Consider the following 22097-nt stretch of genomic DNA (forward strand, 5'->3'; position numbering starts at 1 on the left):
GTGTGTAACTGTTAACATTGAAAGACAATATTACAATATTATTTCAATAAAGAAACTCGTTGGTATGGGTACTGCTACCAATGACATACAGTACTGTAAACAGAAGTGAATGAGTGAGCAAGGCCGCTCGTGTACTCAAGGGGGTGGCATGATAAAGGAACACTTCACAGTTTTTTCATATTAAACTACGTTATTCCCTTAACTAAGATGAGTTGATACATACCTCTCACGTTTCAATGCGTGCACTCACTAGCTAAGTGCTATCAAAGTAGAGCCGCGCGCATTGAAACGTAAGAGGTATGTAATCAACTTAATTACGTTAGGGAATAACGTAGTTCAATATGAAAAAATGGTGAAGTGTTCTTTTGAGATGGGAATTAATACATGTTCGGGGGTTGGGTCTTTGAGACAAATGGACAAAATTCCAGCAGGATGTAAAATAGTCTGACAGATGAGAGGTGGTTTATCATAAGCCATACCAGAGGCTGAGTTGACATGATGTGATCAGCCATGGGTCAGTGAGCATCTTTGTCTCTGTCCCTTTCTCCCACAGAGCTGTTTCTGACTGAGGAAGACCAAAAGAAACTGCACGACTTTGAGGAGCAGTGTGTTGAAACGTATTTCCATGAGAAGGATGACCAGTTTCACACTGGCAGTGATGAAAGGATCAGAGTGACCTCAGACAGGTGAGTCATATGTTTTATTATAAAAAATATTTTATTTTGGCATTTGTAAGTGTATTTTGTAAATGATGAATTTTACTTGTTAGTTCTCTGTTGTACTTTTAACATCACTTCTCTGCATTAGGGCTGCTCGATTATGGTAATAATCATTATCACGATTATTTTGTTCAATATTGAGGTCACTATTATTAAACGTGATTACTCAGTGATTTTGGAACTATCATCCACATTCAAAATATAACATTTTTGAAATTGATTGTTAAATATAATCCAACAGGGAAAAATACATGTAAACTCAAGACAAAAGGAGAGCATTGTTATGAAACCGAATGTAGCAAAATAATCATAATATTTTGTAATCATAATATATGCTATTTTCATAATTGTTGGAAGTCATAATCACGATTAATCGATTCATTTGATTAATTGCACAGCCCTACTCTGCATGATCACACAGCATATTCAGATTGACGAGCTGTTGTATGTATTGATATTCATTGAGTTTTATTTGAATGAAATCTCCACAGGGTTGAAAGCATGTTCATTCAGATGAAGGAAGTTGGCAACAAGGTGAACTTCATCAAGCGCTCCCTGCACACGCTGGACTCCCAGATCGGGCACCTGCAGGACCTCTCGGCGCTGACCGTGGACACGCTGAAGGCTCTGACCGCGCAGCACGCCTCCGAGGCCAGCAAGGTGCACAACCAGATCACGCGCGAGCTGAGCATCACCAAGAACCTGGCGTCCAGCGTGGCCGACGGCGGCGGAGGCGGCGGAGGAGGCGGGACGGCCGGACTCTCGCACAAGTCGTCGGCTCTGGCGCGCCGGAGCGCTGCCTACTTCCCGCCCAGCTCGGCGTGCGGCAACATCGCCGAGTCGCTGTTCGGCAGCAGCTCGTACGAGGTGGGCGTGCGGCGGCCCGGGCCCGGGCCGGAGCTGGCCCAGGCCCTCAGCCCGGAGCGGCGGGCGGGCGCAGCACTCAACCTCCCGGAGGCTGGACCCTCGGGCAGTGCCTTATCCCACAGTGCTGCTGCCGCCGCCGCCACCGCCGTGACCCCACCGGAGCTGCGCCTGCGGGGTCACCCCTTCTTCCTGGAGCGCAAGCCTGGCCGCCCGCCGCTGGACGACACCCCGAGCAGCCTTCCGGGGGCCCCTCCGCCGCCGGCCGCCCAGTTCTTCGTGAGCACCCCCTCCCAGCCCACCGCCGCCTCCGCCTCCCGCAGGCTCTCCCTGGTCACCTCGCCAGAGCAGGACCCCCTGCCCGAGAGCTCCACAGTGGAGTTCGGGGCCTTCGTCGGTAAGTCTGATCCTCATAGTAGTAGTGATGGGCAAGTGGAGGAGGAGGAGGAGGAGGAGGAGGAAGACGCCAGCTCTGCTTATCCCACTGTTGTCGTAGTCTCAAAGACCTCTGACATTGCTCGCCCCGTTTCCATGCCCGCTTGCGCTAAGAGGGACAGCCTGGTTTCCGTGCCCGCTTGCGCTAAGAGGGACAGCCCGGTTTCAGTGCCCGCTTGCCCTAAGAGGGACAGCCCAAGTTCCAAGCCCGCTTGCGCTAAGAGTGATGGCTATGTCAATCAGGCCTTCAGTGATGATGAGGATGTCATAGAGGTTAGTGTTGACCCAGGTAGTGAGTGTAGCACCAGTGAAACGCCCCAATCACAATCACCCTTGGACCCCCCAAGCCCGGCAGACGACTCATCCCACGGAGAAAGCGGCCGTGCTGATGGTGAGCCAGCCCCTGCTGTCCCCGAGGAGGACGCCCCTGCCAAACCCCCAAAGCGTAGGCAGAATGGTAAAGGAGTGCTGCACAGACTGAGACTGGCAGCCAGAGGCCGAGGTTTGAATTCCAGCTTGAGTTATTGGAAGAGGGTGCTTGGTTGCTGGCCTGCTTGGGGCGTTTGTGTCGAGGGGGGTTTGCCCGTTTCTTCAGCTCTTGAAGTCCCTAACTCTAAGGACTCTCATACCTCTTCTCGTCTTTGCATGGGCTGTTTTCTTTTGGGCTCCTTTTGGAATAATACTGTAGGTCTGCTCTTTTTATGACTTCATACTGTGATGGGTTAATTACTAAAACAAATAGGTCTACTCAGGATTTTTCCCCAACCATATTTCTGTGTTATGCCACATCTTTTGTGTTATGATTATTATTATGTACATTGATCTTCTTTAAATTAGTAAAGCATCTACACCTACATATGAAGGAAAATTGGCAAATGGGTCAGAACAAGTTCAATAAACTAAAGAATTGTGGACACCTTTACAAAATTGCCCAATCAAGCTGTATTTTTTACCACTGAACTCAAGAATTACAAGACCACCTTGTCAGCAGATCGGCATTGGTCAAGTATCACAGATGTATAAAAAAAATAAAGACAACATTACAGATGTGGCAGACAGAATGGATATTAAAAGGGTCACCAGTGTATGAAGTCCTCCAAGACAAGTGGCCAAGAATGGAGTATTGAGTACTGTCTATGAACTAACTGGTTGCTCTGTTGTTGGATGTATCTGGTGGATGGAAAAGGGTGAATATATATTTGGTCTACTTGCTTATGAGTTGCTATTTGACCAGCTGCTGGTCAGAAATGGGAATATATCTGAACATCTGCAACTATGTGGTGTAGGCCTACTTTAAGGGATATTCCATCATTTGGGGAATTACACTCATTGTCCACCTCCCCACGAGTTTCTCCACCTCCCCCATTTAGCTCCAGCCTAGCATAGATCGTTGAATTGGATTAGACCATTAGCATCTCCCCTCCTAGCATCATGCTTAAAATTAAGATTTCCGGTAATTTTCCCATTTAAAACTTGTCCCCTCTGAAGTTAGAAAGTGTAATAAGAACATGAAACGTGGTAATTTTCTAGGCTGTTTTGACAACTATACTCTCATTCCGGTGTGTTAATGTAACAGCTGCAGCTCATACTTTGTTGGAAGGTCTACAGAGACTATTGGGGCCTATGGTACAGTATGTTCCTTGATTATTACACCGGAATGAGAGTATAGTTCCATGTCAAAAGGCTAGAAAACCATGTTTCATTTTCCGTTATTACATCTTATTACAATGGGAAAAGTACCGGAAGTCGTAGTCACTTTTAAGCGTGATGCTAGCAGGCGAGATGTCTAATCCGATTCCATGATCTATGCTAGGCTGGATCTAAAAGAGTGTTACCGTCAAACTCAGAGAACGGCTGGATGAACAGGAGAAAGGTAAAAAATCAATTGTGGGGAGGTGGAAAATGAGTTATTAAACCCAAATGGTGAAATATCCCTCTAAGACTTAAGCGGTGTGCTTAGACTTATGCGGAAAGCTTATTAATATTTATTTATTCATAGTTTTAACCTGAACCTTTACCATTTCCTTTTCAAACCTCTGAGTCTGAGTCTAAAACGAAAATGTAGCGTGGATCAGCTGCACGAGAAGACAGTTTACCTCGATATTACCAGAATGCACATATTTTCATGCATTTTGGCTGACAATACAGGATCAGGATGGTGATGATTATGATGATGATTTTCATGTTTGCCTGCGGTTGGTCAAATGGTAACTCATATTTGAAATGATGACATCTTTGGAAATGTTTCCCACAAACATGATCATATTCTGATGATAACCTTCTGAGAGTATTGAGATATGTTTTCAGTTTTTAATAGTTAAGGATTTCTGATTGCATTTTGCTTTACAATTGCACCTACTGTAGCATGACGCTTGTCAGTCAACAAACATACTGTTAACCCATATATAAGTAGTTACCTCTTAAAATGAATAATAATTCAGTTGTGGCTGACATCTGCTATATAAGGATTCAGAAGTGAAATACTCTCAGAAATGCTACATAAACACAGGCAGTTGGATTTCTATAATCCAGATTTGCTAATCAGAACTCATGCTCAGATGAACAGTTTTATTCTGAACCGAGTGATGTATTGCTGTTTGTGTGGTGACGTTCCCTAGAGTGTGAACAGACTGGATTGGTTGTACTGTAAGGCTCTCAACAGTGCGAGCTGCTGTGTGGCTCTTGACTAGCTTGGTGACTGTGCTTCTTCTCCCTGTGATCTGGTGAAGGCCACAAGGACGACGCCGATCTGCAGCACTCTTTCCCCAGAGACGACGCTGCTGGCAGCCGACAGCCCAGTCCATCCAAGAAGTCCAAGGGAACGGTCAGTCTCCTCTGCCTCTGTCCTGCTGCACACACGCACAATGGTGCAAAAAAAAAAACACAGAGCCTCCCATTGTGGTCCAAGTCATTCTGCAGTTCAGTCAGGTTGCCAAGCAACTTGGTGCTCTCTAAATATAAAGCAGCAAAAATGTGTATTTTTAATATCCAGACCATTTCCCACAAGGAGAAATTGTTTACCCAAAAATTGTAAATGGACGACCGGGTGTTTAACGTATGATTTTGTGTACGTCACTTGTTCCTTTTTTTAATCCGTGTTTTGTGTCTGACCTATTTGTATGCACAATGCCATGGCATAACCCTACCTCACCTGTTTGCTCTGCTAGACTCCATTGTGCTGGTTTTGTTTATCTGATCCTAGGGTCATGTGGAAGGTCAGATGAGGACCGTGAACTCGTACGCTGGCTTCACAGAGTTCGACAGGAACCCTTCGTTTCTGCACCCAGAGTCAAGTAAGCACTTTGAAACGATGCAACGATGCGTCCTCAGGCAGATCCACTGGCACCCTCTTAGACGCCCCGGACCGTAAGGCAGTCCGTGTTCACTGCACCCACTTAACAAAGCACTCTTTGTGTGTGGCTCTCCTCAGCTCTCAGCAAACGGGAACACAGTCGAGTGTCTGCAGAGGACATCCTCGTTCATAAGGACCCACGTGCCGCTCTGCTGCTGGTCAGTCTTGTTCACACAACACACATACACACACACACACACACACACTCTAAATCCTGCCTTGAGCTCATTCCATAGCGTTCTCCATCGTAACTTGCAGTGGAATTTGAGTCCTCCACCGTGTTGGTCTGACTGGCAGGTCCTGCTAATTGAGTGGGTGGTAAATAGGTGTTGAAATTCACAACGATTATTGCCCCTCGGCTTTGTGATGTTTTTGGCGCGCCGCCGTCAGCACGGTTATTTAACCCCACTGTTTGATCACCATCACTTCTGTCGTTACAGGAGCGCGTACAAGGCAAATCGGCGCAGGCCAGCAGTCTGTAAGTAATCGATTTCTCTGCTTCATCAAAGACCACGGCAGTGTGTTAATGATTTGCCAGGCCAGGGTCAGCGAGTTGCGTCTTTATGGCTAGCGGGCTGCTCGCGGGCGTACGGCCGTTCAGCGTTGCCCACGGTCTCCTCGCTGCAGGTTCACACCTGGCACGCCATCAGGGGTCACATTCTCCACCCCGTGGCCTCCTTCCCGCCACTCGCTCCAATCAGAGCGCGCCCACTGAGTGTGGCCCAGGCCCTCGGCCAATCCCGGATTAGAGTTGCCATGGAGAAGGAAAACAATCGCCCATTCAGCTGAAAGCTATTAAGGCTTTGAGTTGGAAGTGGTCCTTTCAGCATGGGGATCTTATGAGTCTCCTGCTCTATTGCCGGGCTAAAAACTTTCTAGTGTCAGCAGTGACTACAAAGGGATTATTGAGACTTTTGCGATTATCTGAGAAGTAGTGCACTGTGAAAAAAACAAGCATGATTGTTCAAGAATGTTTCTGTTTAAGAGACCCCTCTGTCTACTCCATCTAGTCTGTTGCGCAGAGGACAGAAATCGGTCTGATCGTATAGAGGTCAGACTTCATATTTGCGTAGACTTCTGCGCGTGATTTGATTATGAGGTATGGTGAAAGCATGTTGCGTATTCTGCAGAAAAAGATACCATCATATATATTTTTTTTCCTTTCCAGAAGTCCACCGGATGAAGCCCTCAATGGTATGAGTTATCTCATCTCGCTAAATTACATCTCTTCAGTCATGACCCCTGGCACGCCACATACACTTTCACATTTAGTCATTCAGCAGATGCTTTTAACCAAGGTGACTTACAAATTAAGGAATAGCATTCAAGATACATGGCAAAGGAGACCTTTAAGGTAACCAGAACTGCTACCACTACCAGAGGATGAGTGTGCAGAAGTTCATGCATTAGTTAGTTTCACGGTAGTGAAAGGAGGTAGTGGGAGGAGGAAGCAGAAGGAAGTAGAGGGGAAGTGTGAGCTACTGTATGAGCATGTTGGGCGTGCCGAGTTGTTAGACGTGTCAGAAGATGAGGTCCTCTTGTGGAAGTGGGCTTTTTTAAGAGCATGAAGATAAAGAGGGACAGGGGGAGTCATTCCACCAATGGGAGACAACAGAGAAGAACAGTCAGGATTGCAGTGTGTGTGGAGAACAGTCAGGATTGCGGAGTGTGTGGAGAACAGTCAGGATTGCGGAGTGTGTGGAGAACAGTCAGGATTGCAGAGTGTGAAGAACAGTCAGGATTGCAGAGTGTGAAGAACAGTCAGGATTGCAGAGTGTGAAGAACAGTCAGGATTGCAGAGTGTGAAGAACAGTCAGGATTGCAGAGTGTGTGGTGGCGCTAGTGTCAGACAATGTTCCTTGGTGGAACGCAGTGGCTGAGGGGTAGCATCAGATTTGATGAGAGTATGACACACACCAGAGACAGATTCTCACACACACACACACACACACACACACACACACACACACACACATGAATATAATGCACATCCAGGGACTTGGGCTGGCCTCAATGTTTCCCTTCAGCAGCAGTCTTTTAGAGGAGTTCTGGGGGAATGTCTTTGGTGAACCGCACATATTCTATGAAGTCTTGCTATCTTTCCCTATGTAGATGTTGCTGCTTTTTTGCTTTGTTTTGTTTTGTCCTTTTTCAAAATCTGCAATTCCCTTCTTGAGATGTTTGTGGGAGACCACTGAAATGTAGATGCCTGCCTGCAGCACTGTTAAGCCTTGTGCATCCAAACAAACACTTCCCCCGATTTAGTTTTGTTAGCACGCAGCATCCAGATAGCCATCTCCAGATTGGGTGTCCCGTCCCGGGGGCTGATTTTCCCACGGTGCTGCAGGCAGGACAGGAATGTCCACCTGTCCCGCTGGTCTCCCTCCGCCGACCTGACCTCTGACCCCAGGGACGGTCAGCAGCACTCCCATGGGGATCTGTGGGGATGACCGTTACGGGTCCGCCATTCAGTCAACGTAACCTCCATTTTCACCTGTTCATTTCAGCTGCAGCATGCTTGTACACAGCCAGACACCCACACCTGGGAAGCAGGAAAGACTGTGAGTCTGTCTCTCTATGGTCCCTCTTTACTCCTCTTGCGCTGCCACCTGCTGGCCGAACAATGTGCAGTGGTTGACAGAAAAACGTTTGTTCTTTTTTTGGGCCAGTTCAAAAATGACTCAACAAAAGATGGCCTGTTTAAAGTAGTACAGTATGAGACTTTGGGACGTCAAGGCTGGCTACCAAAACTAATAATGCTTTAGCTGATTAGTTGAATGTGCCGCTTTAAGTAGTTAAAAGGCATCATAGCCTGTAACATGACATAGTAATGGCCATAGAGTGACTAACCATAGTAGCAACTGAATGGCTACTTTTATTCATTCTCTATTATTTCAGTTTTGTCTTTCATTTTATCTTTTAAAATTCCAGTTTAAGCATGATCTAATGTTTGCTTGTTTCTTTTTCTTCTCTTTTCTCTCTAACTTTGTTCATGAAGCAAATGTGTGTCTCCAGGTGAATCATATGGCTGAAATGGCCAATATTAACTTGACCTTGTTTGTACCTATAGCTATCGGGTCTCCGTTCAAGCCTATGGAAAGTTACCAGTACTCAGGTGAGAGTGCAGCAGTGGTCTTACTGTGGTGTCGTTTTGTAATGCTTTACATGAAGTTCTCTACAACTAATTCTTACTGCATTCATTGAGACAGACCATGTAACACCAAGCCAAAAGACTTTCCAAGATTTCAAATAAATATTTCCTGTTTTTATTTTGAACCACTAGATGCCAGCAATATGAACAACACGCTGTAGGTCTTCTGCATGCTATTGGATGTTACACACCCAAGCTTTAAGAGCTGACTGCGTCGTTAGGCATTCATACTACTATGTAGTTCTCATTTCTTTCTTAAAGGAGATGCTTATGGCTTTTTTTCTCATGTTAACCCACTCAATAGATGTTCATGTAAGGAGACTTAATGTAAAGCATTACCGTTTCATGTTAACCACACATTGGAATAGTAGCCGAGTGTTGGCTCCCTCTTCTCCTCTCTGTGCTGAGTGTAATAAACCAGTTGGTTGGTCTGTCCCCCCCTGTATTAGCTGTGGAGCGTAATAACCTGATGCGGTTGTCCCAGAGCATCCCGTTCACCCCTGTGCCCCCTAGAGGTAAGCCTGTGCCACTCCACCCCTCTCTCCACTCCAGCCAGCCCCCCTCCCTTCTCTCAACCTCACTCCAGAGCCTAGAGCTGAGCTACTTTAGCTGGGTTACCTCAGAGGCACAAGTGCTGTAGGTTCTAGAGCTGAGCTACTTTAGCTGGGTTACCTCAGAGGCACAAGTGCTGTAGGTTCTAGAGCTGAGCTACTTTAGCTGTGTTACCTCAGAGGCACAAGTGCTGTAGGTTCTAGAGCTGAGCTACTTTAGCTGGGTTACCTCAGAGGCACAAGTGCTGTAGGTTCTAGAGCTGAGCTACTTTAGCTGTGTTACCTCAGAGGCACAAGTGCTGTAGGTTCTAGAGCTGAGCTACTTTAGCTGGGTTACCTCAGAGGCACAAGTGCTGTAGGTTCTAGAGCTGAGCTACTGTAGCTGGGTTACCTCAGAGGCACAAGTGCTGTAGGTTCTAGAGCTGAGCTACTGTAGCTGGGTTACCTCAGAGGCACAAGTGCTGTAGGTTCTAGAGCTGAGCTACTTTAGCTGGGTTACCTCAGAGGCACAAGTGCTGTAGGTTCTAGAGCTGAGCTACTTTAGCTGGGTTACCTCAGAGGCACAAGTGCTGTAGGTTCTAGAGCTGAGCTACTTTAGCTGGGTTACCTCAGAGGCACAAGTGCTGTAGGTTCTAGAGCTGAGCTACTGTAGCTGGGTTACCTCAGAGGCACAAGTGCTGTAGGTTCTAGAGCTGAGCTACTTTAGCTGGGTTACCTCAGAGGCACAAGTGCTGTAGGTTCTAGAGCTGAGCTACTTTAGCTGGGTTACCTCAGAGGCACAAGTGCTGTAGGTTCTAGAGCTGAGCTACTTTAGCTGGGTTACCTCAGAGGCACAAGTGCTGTAGGTTCTAGAGCTGAGCTACCTTAGCTGGGTTACCTCAGAGGCACAAGTGCTGTAGGTTCTAGGTGTGTCAGGAGTCACTGTTAGAGTCAATCATCAGGGTCCTTTATCTGATCAACATGGAAGTGGAAAACAGTAATGTACAATTATACTGTAGGTGTTTTCAACTTGAATTCCTTGTACTGTATAGGTGATGATTGTAGTCATGTGCATTTTACTGACAATTTAGAACCGTGAGTCTTTAATTGTAGATAAAATTGAAAAGGCATTCGATTTGAAGTACCTTACCATTTGGGGAAAAGTCTCATGGCATTTCATTTCATGACTAAACTGCCAATACCCTGTAGTCTATTATCATCCATTAAGCATGCCGCACCGTTAAAGACCTTAGAGAGCGCTCGTGTCATCACTTGTGTTTTGACACCTCTCTCTCTCTCTCTCTCTCTCTCTCTCTCTGTGCCCCTCAGGGGAGCCAGTGACTGTGTACCGGCTGGAAGAGAGCTCCCCAAACACCATCAACAACAGCATGTCCTCCTGGGCCCAGCGCGGCCTCTGTGCCAAAATCGAGTTCCTCAGCAAGGAGGAGATGGGCGGCGGCCTGCGCCGCGCCCTCAAGGTGCTCTGCACCTGGTCCGAGTACGACATCCTCAAGCCGGGCCACCTGTACATCGTCAAGTCCTTCCTGCCCGAAGTGGTCAACACCTGGCAGAGCATCTACAAGGAGGACACCGTGCTTCACCTTTGTCTCAGGGTGAGGAGCCAATATCGTGTGTGTGCGTGTGTGCGTGCGTGTGTGTGTGTGTGTGTGTGTGTGTGTGTGTGTGTGCGTGTGTGCGTGTGTGCGTGTGTGCGTGCGTGCGTGCGTGCGTGCGTGCGTGCGTGCGTGCGTGCGTGCGTGCGTGCGTGCGTGCGTGCGTGCGTGCGTGCGTGCGTGCGTGCGTGCGTGTGTGTGTTTACAGGCCAGGTCTTGGCTGCTGAGATGTTTTCAAATACACAGGCCGTCCAGTGGAGCCAAGTGGCTTGGTCCAAAGCGCCATCAAATGACTGCAGCATTGTTTGGGTTTCCAAAGTTACCAAATTGTAACGTTGGTGAAAATAGTTTGGCAGTTTCCTTTCGGGGTAGCTGTGATTTGTGGGGGTGTTAACTTTCATCACAAGTGACTGGCTTTTAATAGGCTGCCACTTGCTGCCCCAATCTCTCAGTGTTTTGGCTGTGAAGCGCTGCTGTGAGATGCCTGGTGGCCCTTTTATTGCTTCCCCCTCAGTCCAGCCACTGCATTCCACTCCGGATTTAGCCTGAGCGTGATGACGGAAAGGAACCTTTTCTTTTCCACACAAACATCCGTGTAGTTTTTGAGTGTGTGTGTGTCTGTGTGTGTCTGTGTGTGTCTGTGTGTGTCTGTGTGTGTCTGTGTGTGCCTCTGTGTGTGCCTCTGTGTGTGTGTGTGTGTGTGTGTGTACGCAAGTTGGAGATGACAGGAAGTGGTTTGGGTGCTTCCTGAGAACAGTCCCTACTGTGGGTGGGTGGGTGTGGTTGGGGGGTGGTGCTGCAGACAGGCCCATCCTGTGCCACCACACGCGGGCAGGCTCCTCTTATCGGGCTGGGTCTGGAGCCGGGCCATGACCTCTGCCCATAACCTCAAACTGAACCCACACAGCTGGGGATCTGTGTGGTCAGCAGGGGCCTGTGTGGCTATTCAAAAGACTTACGTTTTCTGTTGTGTGGTGTGTTTAGCATGTGGAATAATGGCCATTCGGCATGGTTTTTGACTTGTCAAAGAAGTGAGTGCCCTTTGCAGTTTCACCAGACAATGGAATTTCTGATTCCTATTTGTGCACAACATCTGTAGTTGAAGACACAGTAATACCGCCCAGTTCAGAATAACCTGTATAGATCTGAGGCCACTGAATAAAACCAGCTTTGTCTGTAGCTGTCCACTAAGCCATCCCTACAAACGGAGATGGACTGCAGAAGCTGATCAGTACATCATTCTTGAATATCTCTCTTCAGGATGACCTCCATTGTCCACACACATGCACAAGGATGCCCATAACACAGAAAGAGAGTGTAGAGAGATGTGCTGCAAAGCTAAAATGGACTGATGGAATGAAGCTTTACAAAAACAAAGATTCATGTTTCTCTTTCTTACCTTCATTTCCAGGAAATTCAGCAGCAGAGGGCTGCCCAGAAACTAACCTTTGCCTTTAACCAGTTGAGGCCGAAGTCGATCCCTTACTCTCCCAGGTAAAAGGCCCCTGAAACCAGTCTAATGTCGCTGGTGGTTTGCCGACTAGACAGTTGACTTGCTGCATACACAGTATGAACACAATTTACTGCTTCTCACACATAACTACAGTACATGTTCTATAGCACTGTAAACGTCACAGTGGAGCCTTGTATGTCATATCTTTGTGGTCACATTCGGCTGATTACCGTCATTATCCAGATGATGCATGACATACGGCAGCTAGTCAGTTGTTCCAGTGCGTCCATTAGGGCTGACGCACCTCTGTCCATCTTCCCGTCCAGATTTCTGGAGGTGTTCCTGCTCTACTGTCACTCTGCTGGTCAGTGGTTTGCCATTGAGGAGTGTATCACCGGAGAGTTCCGTAAGTTCAACAACAACAATGGCGACGAGATCGTCCCTACCAACCTGCTGGAGGAGACCATGCTGGCCTTCAGTCACTGGTCGTACGAGTACACCAGAGGAGAGCTCTTAGTACTGGACCTGCAAGGTGTGTGTGTGTGTGTGTGTGTGTGTGTGTGTGTGTGTGTTCTGGAGATCTTTCATTATTCTACGTCTAGATTGTTTTTTTCTGCATAGACCAGAAAAGGAATAAGAATAACCAAGTACGTAGCTGGTGTGTATGGTCATCTCATCTCCTACTCCATGTGCCTCTGTAGGGGTTGGGGAGATTCTGACTGATCCCTCTGTGATAAAGAGTGGTGAAAAGGGGTGAGTTACCATTCAGCTGTTCTACACTACTGTTACGCCCAGTTCGTTTTTAATACCCACCCATGCCAAAGGATGATTTGTAGTGAATCTTAATTAAACCAAAGATTTTTCTCTCGATGGAAATAATGTGTAACAGAAGACAGTATAGTCATTGTGCAAATACATGACAGGGCAACTTGCTTGAAGAAGTATTTTTTTGTTGATCACGCAGTACAGAGCTAGCACAGGCAAGAGCTACAGCCCAAAATCCCAAACAGTGAGATATCGTGTGACATATCTGTGCTTCAGATTGGGTTGCAGTCTCAAACTGATTCTAAGTGTATACAAACTATTCCAAAGTTTACAGACTGATTGGTGCTTTGTTTTATGTGTAGACACCTAGAACAAGCTGCTGATGAGGTTTGGCGCTGTTTTGAGCAATGTTAGTGGTTTAAAAATGCAATTTTGAAAGCGTATGGCTGTATTTTTCTTAAAAAAAGAGAGAAAGAAAACACTCACTGAGCTTGTTTTACATATTTATTTCTGTGTATATTTGCATTTTTCAGATCGCATAACATGATCTTTGGACCCGCAAACCTGGGGGACGACGCAATAAGGAACTTCCGTGCTAAACATCACTGTAACTCCTGCTGCCGCAAACTCAAACTTCCTGGTATGGGATAAGCACATTTTGTTGTGTGCGTGTAGACGTGTTTGCAAATTAAAGTTAGATGGGGTCGTTTCTTGAATGTTTTTCAGCACATGTCCCTTTTTCACTTACTGTATGTCATCACAACACTGAGATTAAAACTGTAATCACAGTAATGAATTACTATTGGGTTCCCACGGGTCATGAAATGTCTTTATCCTGGATGATAAAGTCTGTTCCAGCCAGGGAGCATCAGGGAATTGTATAATTTGGGGGGCAGTCGGGGAGTATCAGGGAATTGTATAATTTGGGGGGCAGTCGGGGAGTATCAGGGATTACATTGTTGTATTAAAACAATGTATTTCCATGTTACTGTGTATCACATTTAGTTTGGCAAGCTCACTTCAAATTCCCCTGTGGTTAACTGTATATCCATATCCTTGTTCCCCATGCCAACGGCAGACCTGAAGCGAAACGAGTATACGCCAGACAAGGTGACTCTGTCCCAAGACGCCCCGCCCGATGACCCTTCCCAGCCTGGAAGCAGCACCAAAGAGCAGCGGCAATCCATGCGCCTCATGCTTTGAGAGGGGGGGGGACAAGAAGGATAAATATTTGCCTTTGGCTCACGTCAGCCTGGTTAACTGGAAGCTTGTGTCTGTCCCCGCCAAGGTGGACGCATGCAGACGCCGTGTGCCCTTCCACACCTCACCTCACCTCACCTCCCCTCCCCTCCTCATATGTTTTTTGGTTTTTTTTTTTTGTTATGATGATTAATTGTCATGCTCGAGTGGAAGGCCAGAAGAACTATATGGTGTAGAGGGAGTTCCAGTGGCCCTCTTCTCTGGTGAAATATTCCTCTATGATCAAATGAAATATTCCACCGGATTTTAAAATATGTTGGGGCATGGGATGAAGATGACTTTTATGAATTTATTTTTAAAAGGATATATGTTAAATATGAGTATACAGAAGTGAAAATTAAACTGGTACAATCTTATTGTTTTGAGGGGAATAGTATTTATTATGAATAATGCAAAGTTGCCTTGTATAAATTGAAAGCAATTTTAAGTGCATTGTATTTTTTTGGCTGTGTTTCAAGTAGGTTTTGAAGGGAACCTGCTCTAATTTAAACTGCAAGATCTTTTGAGCAGAATGTCATAAACTCCTTTTTATAAGTGTAAGATATGTGTAGAAATATGTATTATGGCATTTGTGGTTCATACTTACTGAAGAAATATATACAGATTTGAAAAATCTTGTAAAATATGGGCAGATTGCAATGCAACTTTTACAGTTCAATATATGTCATTTTAATGTGTCAAATGCTGATACTGTGTCAACAAAATGATTATAGAGGAATTTTTAATGTTATAAAGGTACTATTGTCATCTTTTGTCATTCAAGTAATGTATGATAATTTGAACCTAGTGTATCTTATAGATACAGATATTTGGCACGAACTTCACAGAATAAAATGGGAATATTTTATGCAGGGGTATTGTGAAAAGCAAGAGTATATTGCCGTAAAACATTTTGTACTGTATATCATTTCAACTAATAAAAAAGAAAACAAAACGGCATATCTCTGTGTCTGTTTTATATTTTGATTTTACACAGGCTTCATGGAATACACTCGCACACAAGTTGCTTTCCCAGCAGTGAGTGAGGCGACGAATTATGAAATCATCTGTTTAGTGGCCAATTCAGTTTCCATCAACATGTATCACATTTCCATTGAGTAGTGTTGATGTAGGGAAAAACCTCTAGTTCAGACTATAGCCTGGACAAACTGGTTTGACATGCACTGTATCTAGGAGACGATATCTAGGCAGTGACACTGCAGAATAGCTGTCAAACCACCACACACTGAGCACAGTCTCCAGCATGACGGTGAAGGTACACATTGAATATTGGTAAGCTCTCTTCGAATGATTATATGGCATACATTGATGTCCGTGTCTAACATTAATAGAGTTATAAGGATTGCTGACTCTGGATTAAGTTTAGTCAACAATCCTTATAATTATCTGAGATGTCACACAGTGTACAAATTTATCAGGAGGCTTTATTTTTAGAAAAAAAAACTCAATCTATTGTAAATTACTCATGTGTTTTAAAAAGGTGTTTCAATTTAATTGTTTTCACAGCAATGGATGAGGGTATGCCTCCCGCTATCGGGACTTGGCCTTTGAGATAAAGCAGGCTGTGCCCGGTGCGGTCGTGACTGGCAGGACTGGACGCTCATGTAAGCTCAACTTAACCTCAAGCAGTTTGCTCTGTCATCTATTCTAGACCTTAGCCTTTCCTCTATGGAAAAAGCCATGCTGGACTCATTCACCTCAGAATGGTCATCTTTATACATATTTAGAATACATGGAAGGTTTTTCTTTGCTTAAATAGAAAGAATAGGCAGCCAACATCAGACATATATCACTTTCGCCAGGAATTTATATGACATGTTTATGTGCCATAATAGCCTAATTGCTCCATTTGTACCCCTTTGATTGCACAGCCAGCTTTGAAGTCACTTTAAATGGCAACGTCATCTACTCTAAACTGAAGAGTCATGAATTTCCAGATACAAAAGAGGCAAGTACAGGACAAATGGATGGTACACTGTCCTCCTAAGTATTACTAATACTGCACATTGTGGATTGTTGATGTAGCTAATTCTGATGCTTGACTCCTAGATTGTGATGACTGTCCAGGAGAGTAGCAGTGGTAAGGACGCCGCCATGGTGCAGAGGAAGGAGAAAAGCTGTGTTGTACTGTAGCATCAGGACAGCTGGGTCGGGATTTGCATGCAGAAGTGATGTCTGTTTATGATTAGGCTCCTGAAAACACAAGGGGAGTTTATGATGTTTGCCCAGAGTCATTTACATGGATGTGAACCGGTCTGCTTTTTTTTCCTTTCTTTTTTTTAACAACTATATCCGTTTAAATCCGTTTAAATTGCATTTAATTTCATCCTATTCTAAATCTAGGCAGTTTTCACTTGACCATCATGGCATTTGTCAGCAATGTAAGCATTTATTTCAGTGCTCTTCACAACTAGTAAAACATGCCTGTTATGTAAAACATATTCTCCACTGCCGAAGCATGTACTGTAAGCATGTTTTTATAGAAATAAAGTTAACTTTTCTATCTACAATTTGTTGTTCCTCTGATTCTGTCTGACAGTCACTTTCAACATTTGTCAGGAGTGACATCTAGAGGTTGAAAGAGTTAGTCTTTTATCGGCAAGTGCCCCTCTTAACGATACAGCTTGAATTAAATTATCAGGTTGATGGAAAAATATTTGTCAAATAATGAATAATATAATTATGATGCAATTTTGGGGTGCTATAAGCTGTAAATGATTAGCCATTTGTAGATATTATATTCTTACCAAACATAAGCTTTTAAATTAGCCCTCTTTTGTGATTTGGTAAGTAAAACAGATAGGACTTGTAGAATCTGAAAATAAACATGATGTCATAAATGTATTGTCAGTGATGAATGCATGAACAATGAATGAATATTCTTAACAGAGTGTCATTATATTGAAATGCGTGGGAAAAGGTAGGCCTAAGTAATTTCTGATGAACTAGTTCTAATGATTTTTGCCTTATAGCACTATTCACTTTTTTGTGATGTGTAAGATCTGTTTTGATGCAGTTTATATGTTTATATATTATTGGCCATATGTTAAGACCAGTAGATCTATCCTAAAGATCACAAGTAGAATCACTGGTAAGAGGTTGCTAGGACACAGTTGTCAGGGAGCCTTCTATCTCTTCTGTACACTCTCAAACACAAGCAATTTCCCTAAACAGCACAACTCTAAGGGATTGGAGAATGTGTTGCTCTTGAGAGCAGCTTTCGCTGCAAACGTCAGTTTGGTAGAGGTCTGAAGCAGAGTGGAGCTCAGGCTGAATCATCTCTTGAACAACAGACAGAAACAAATCTTTAGGCCATGATCATTGTTGGTCAACTGTTGTGGTTGCTGCATTTTTTCCATACCGATTATTGTCAAATGTAGAAGGGGGGATTTTTATCTGGAGGACTGTTTGATACTCTTATCCATCATGAGTTTGAAAGCAAGAGTGATGTGTGTCCGTGAGATTGCATGGGCTCTGGAGGAGTGTCCATTCTTTGAACCAGTGGATATCGCCTCTGAGGGAAATGGCTTGTGTGCTCCTGGCCTCTTCAAATCAAGAAAGGTGAGGCCTGTTGCCCGAATCAAGAAAAGCTCCTTGTCTCTGACACAGAGCTCGCCTAAGGAGTTCTTTTTGGCACTGCTGGAAAGAACTGCGATAGAGGAGCTTTGTTATAAGGTGAACAAAGCCCTTGATGAGGACCTTACAATCTACTGTCAGAACACAGAGAGGTTGACAGAAGTTCATTACTTCGACTTTGTTATGTGGATTGCCATTGGCCTCAGAATTGGGCTCCACACTGAGGCCTGCCTGGCGCGCCCTCTTCGGATCACACCGTCCATAGAGAACTGGTTGGAGAAGTTGAGTGGGTCTTTCCAGAACAGCCTGCTGTGTTTGTGCAGACGCGGCGAGGAGGAGCACTGGGAGATCCTCCACACGCTCAGAGAGCACGTCTCGCGTCGCTTCCAGGACACATACACACCTGGCCAGCAGCTGCTGGTGAAGAAGTTCAGCCTCCTGGTGGACGGTCAGGTGTGCGCGCTCAACGTGGCCGTGCTCTTCGAGCTCTCCACCGGCTACGTGTGCAACTTCTACCTGTACTCCATGCCGCTGCTCCAGAGAGGCTCTCAGGCCTCGGTGCTGGAGCAAGTGCTTCACCATCTCCTCAAGCCGTACGTCAACAAGGGCTACCATGTGCAAGTGGACAGCTCGGCCTTCATGGAGGGCAAGCTGACCCAGATATTCTCTGGCCTGGGAATACATCTCAAGTTTGTGAACTTTGGCCTGGACGAGCATGCGTCTGAGAACGAGTGCCCCCCACTGGTGGAGCAGAGCGCAAATCTGCTGCAGTCTCACCTCCAGGGCTGGGTTGGCCCTGCAGTGCTAAGCAGCGCAGGTGTCACAGACATACTCTTCCAGGGCTTCTGGGTGATAGTGCATCTGACTGCCATCAACTCCTTTGTTATGCACTCAATGCCAGTGATGAAAACTGAGGGATGCATGAATTTGAGTGAGTTTGTTAAAGTCGTTGCCTCACAACTGCCCATGGAATACTTTCTAGCAACTCCAGGGACATCAGAAGCACGCAACTCAACAGACTGGAGTTGTAACTCAAATGCAAGGTTTGTGATGACCATCACAAATGTGGTGTAATGTAGACCTTGGTGCCAACTGAGAGTGTGTGTTCAGTGCCTGGTTATGACCTTCCACAGACCATGAGAGTGAGAGACAAGTTACTCACTTACTTACATACTCAGAGGCTAGAATTAGTATTGCAAAACTAGATGGAATTTCTCCAAAATGTTCATATTTCATCAAGAAATACATATTTGCTGGTTCCCACTTTGCCACAGATCCACCATTTAGAAGTATTTCACTTGATCTGTACTGTAGGTTCCGTCAATATTCCATTGTGTGTTCAATGCTCTCAATCCTGTGTCTGTCTGTGTCAGAACGTGGTCTTCTGACAGCGGCCACTGCGTGATCTCTCCGGAGGAGCTCAGCTCCACCAGCGGTGGGGTTACGGGGCCCCGACGGCAGCTGGGCCTGTGTGGCCTGGTCAACTCGGGCAACTCCTGCTACGTGAACGCCGTGCTGCAATGCCTCTGCAGCACCGTGCCTCTGGTGGAGCACCTCCTCAGCGAGCAGACCAAGGAGGACATATCCAGGTGAGGAACATCTGCCAATCTGCGGTAGTACATTTGAGAACAAACACTTAAGTGCACAAGTGAACTGTGTGAGGAGCACAAGTCTGATGGGAAGAGAATGAACTGCCCTTACACGCAGACCAAGGAGGACATATGAGGAACATCTACCAATCTGGGGTAGTATCGTTACATTTGAGAACATACACTCAAGTGCACAAGTGAACTACAGTATGTGAGCACAAGTCTGATGGGAAGAGAATGAACTGCCCTTATGCGCTTAATTTCTTAAATGCATGTTGTTATCTGACTGTACTCAGGAGGTCGTGTGAGGTGGCTGGGGCCTTTGTCACTTGCCTGGAGACAATGTGGTCAGGGCAAATGGACACTTGGTGCCTTTCCAAAGTGAGAGGGAAAATGTGTGGCCAGCACTCTTTGTTTGGCAGCAACTCTCAGCAAGATGCCCAGGAGTTTCTTCTCTTCCTCTTCAACGCCCTCCATGACGACCTTGTCAAGGTGAGCCGCTTTCTGTTGGCTCTTTATGGTTTGTGAATGAATGATTGGGCTATTCTGACATCCTCATTCAAATAAAACCAGAGGAGTGAAGAGAGAAAACTGGTGAAATAACAGTCCTGTATTCAATAATGTTGTCCTTGCAATCCCAAGAAAGTCACATTACATCCGTGAGTTCTCTCTGACTTGTAGAATGGAGGCAGACTGAAGAGGGTGTCCAGCAGTAAGCAGAGCAAGAAGACCTCTAACCTGGGCCCTGACTCGTCCATCATCACACACCTGTTTGAAGGCCAGCTCACCTACAACACTCTCTGTATGCACTGTGACCACCAGACACACAGCAACCAGGTCTTCACCATCCTGTCCCTGCCCATCCCACCCGACAACTGCAAATGTCCACTGCAGGTCAGGCTTGCTGCTGCTATATTGCTCACTGAAATGGCCACCACTGGACCCTGGATCCCGAAATGGCCACCACTGTACCCACTGGATATACGGTGTTATAAGTACACATATTGTTGCACTACTGTTAATGTTGGATATTTTTTAACAATATTTCCCTTCTCATTTTATCTTCCCCTTAACTCAATGGTAAAGTACTAACAATGGCCTACTGTACACACAGAACTGGATGAGTGTGATGAGTGAGCAAGGCCACTCATACTGTATGCCCACACATGGCATGGGTGGTGTTTTTTTAGTTTGGGGAAAAGTGTTTTGAACTCCCTGGGAAATGTGCGTATGTATTTTGGGGCATATTGGTGCACTGGTGACTCATAGCGTGGTCTCCGCAGGACTGCCTGGCTCTGTTCTTCCAGCAGAGCACTCTGACCAAAGGCGACCAGATGTGGTGTGCCCAGTGTGGGATGAGGCGCGACGCGGCCGTCCTCACCACGCTGTCTCAGCCCCCGGAGATTCTCATACTTCATCTGAAACGGTGCGCAGTACAACTTCAGGATCATATTTTAAAGCATTAGGATTTCTAAACTGAAGATATAATGAGCTTATTCAAGCCTGTCACTATCCAGGAAGTTATCTGAAGTATACTCCCAACACTTCCCTTCCCTACTACATATTACTTTGTATGGAAGAGTAAGCCTAAATTATATATTTTTTAAGAATTCACAACCATTCACTTGTGTATTTCAGGTTTGACTGTCAGGGACAAACCAAGAGGAAGGTCAGAACAAATGTGATTTTCCCTTTGACAAATTTGGATCTTTCTCCTTATCTAAACGATTCATCATCGCAACACAATAACTATTCATTGTATGGGGTTGTGGTGAGTATTATGAAGCATTTTTGTTTACTTGTATACAGTTGACAGCTGGTAGTTCTACACAAACAGCCCTTTAACTGCCAGCCAGCCAGTGATTTCAAGTTGCAGACTCTTGCATAACTCAGACTTTGTTTTTAACCAGACAGCCAAACCAGTCTTGTATAACAGACTCCTTGTTTACGTCTTTCCTTACCGTGCCATTCCACAGAACCACACCGGCGACTTGGACATGGGCCACTACACCGCGTGCTGCCACAGCAGCGTTGCCAGGCGATGGCACATGTTTGATGATGCAAATGTGGAGAGCCTCCCGGATTTTCTTGTTCAGTCCCAGAATGCGTACATCCTCCTCTACTCAAGAGAACAATACAGCCGACCTCGTATTCCAGGGGTGCGCCTACACACACGTTAGCAACACTTATGGCAATATCACATGGAAATGTAGTGGGTTTACAGTTTGAGAACTCAACTTTATAAAAATGAAAAGTCCTGCTATGTGAAGATGGATTGTTATGTTTGGTTAAGTAAATATCATTTGAAATAAACTACATTTGAAACAAATGTTAGATGTGTCATGAGCCGCACATGACCCGACTCATGAGTTCTGATGAGTGGGAGAGCACCTCCTGTCTTATGAGTGAAATAGTGACGGGATACTATAGGCTTGAACACCCCCGCTCTCCTTCCTGGATGCTGAGGTCATGGGCACAATTACAGACGGCGGCGACACCCACCAACTCCAAAGGAGACAGGAAGGTTGCACTCTGCTTCCTCTTAAAACACACATTAATTAAGTCTGATAGCTGTTAAGAGTCATTTCCTCATCCTCTCTACACTGCATCCGAGTTCTGATTGTCACTAAATGTCAGTATAATCTGTTATAACCATGTTGCATATTGTAGCCATGGTTATATCCATATTATTGTTAGCCTGTTAATCCTGACAGTATACTCACTGTAACAGTCTACAAAAAGTACATTTTCAAAGGTGCTTCAGAATCCAGCTCAGAGGGTTTCTACTTT

General features: G+C 45.5%; 2 protein-coding genes and 1 long non-coding RNA gene across 5 annotated transcripts in view; all 3 read left to right on the forward strand.

The window, feature by feature from the left end:
* The window catches only part of trpm7 (transient receptor potential cation channel, subfamily M, member 7), a 36072-nt gene extending 20991 nt beyond the window's left edge, over positions 1 to 15081 (forward strand). For 2 of the 3 annotated variants that reach the window (XM_062548831.1, XM_062548829.1), the window contains exons 25-40: positions 554 to 686; positions 1211 to 1980; positions 4748 to 4842; positions 5221 to 5311; positions 5449 to 5528; positions 5811 to 5848; positions 6539 to 6564; positions 7878 to 7931; positions 8441 to 8485; positions 8971 to 9036; positions 10381 to 10664; positions 12076 to 12158; positions 12444 to 12649; positions 12819 to 12870; positions 13416 to 13522; positions 13961 to 15081. In XM_062548831.1, coding sequence (XP_062404815.1) covers positions 554 to 686; positions 1211 to 1980; positions 4748 to 4842; positions 5221 to 5311; positions 5449 to 5528; positions 5811 to 5848; positions 6539 to 6564; positions 7878 to 7931; positions 8441 to 8485; positions 8971 to 9036; positions 10381 to 10664; positions 12076 to 12158; positions 12444 to 12649; positions 12819 to 12870; positions 13416 to 13522; positions 13961 to 14085 — 2255 coding nt within the window. In that variant the 3' untranslated portion in view covers positions 14086 to 15081. The remainder of the gene's footprint in view (positions 1 to 553; positions 687 to 1210; positions 1981 to 4747; positions 4843 to 5220; positions 5312 to 5448; positions 5529 to 5810; positions 5849 to 6538; positions 6565 to 7877; positions 7932 to 8440; positions 8486 to 8970; positions 9037 to 10380; positions 10665 to 12075; positions 12159 to 12443; positions 12650 to 12818; positions 12871 to 13415; positions 13523 to 13960) is intronic. The other variant, XM_062548830.1, reaches the window with a different exon arrangement.
* A 239-nt stretch (positions 15082 to 15320) lies between these two features.
* Positions 15321 to 16090, forward strand: LOC134095361 (uncharacterized). The gene is made up of 3 exons (XR_009940562.1): positions 15321 to 15414; positions 15649 to 15746; positions 16014 to 16090. It is a non-coding gene; the product is annotated as an uncharacterized LOC134095361 (long non-coding RNA).
* Positions 16091 to 17212: 1122 nt separating this feature from the next.
* LOC134095362 (uncharacterized) lies at positions 17213 to 21569 on the forward strand. Its single transcript, XM_062548832.1, has 7 exons — positions 17213 to 18761; positions 19092 to 19307; positions 19604 to 19799; positions 19989 to 20201; positions 20591 to 20733; positions 20946 to 21078; positions 21284 to 21569. Exons 1-7 carry the CDS (start codon positions 17569 to 17571, stop codon positions 21485 to 21487), a joined length of 2298 nt encoding a protein of 765 aa, XP_062404816.1. The 5' UTR covers positions 17213 to 17568; the 3' UTR covers positions 21488 to 21569.
* Positions 21570 to 22097: the final 528 nt, after the last annotated feature.

Source organism: Sardina pilchardus, chromosome 11 (genome assembly GCF_963854185.1).
Source record: "Sardina pilchardus chromosome 11, fSarPil1.1, whole genome shotgun sequence".
NCBI classification, from domain to species: domain Eukaryota; kingdom Metazoa; phylum Chordata; class Actinopteri; order Clupeiformes; family Clupeidae; genus Sardina; species Sardina pilchardus.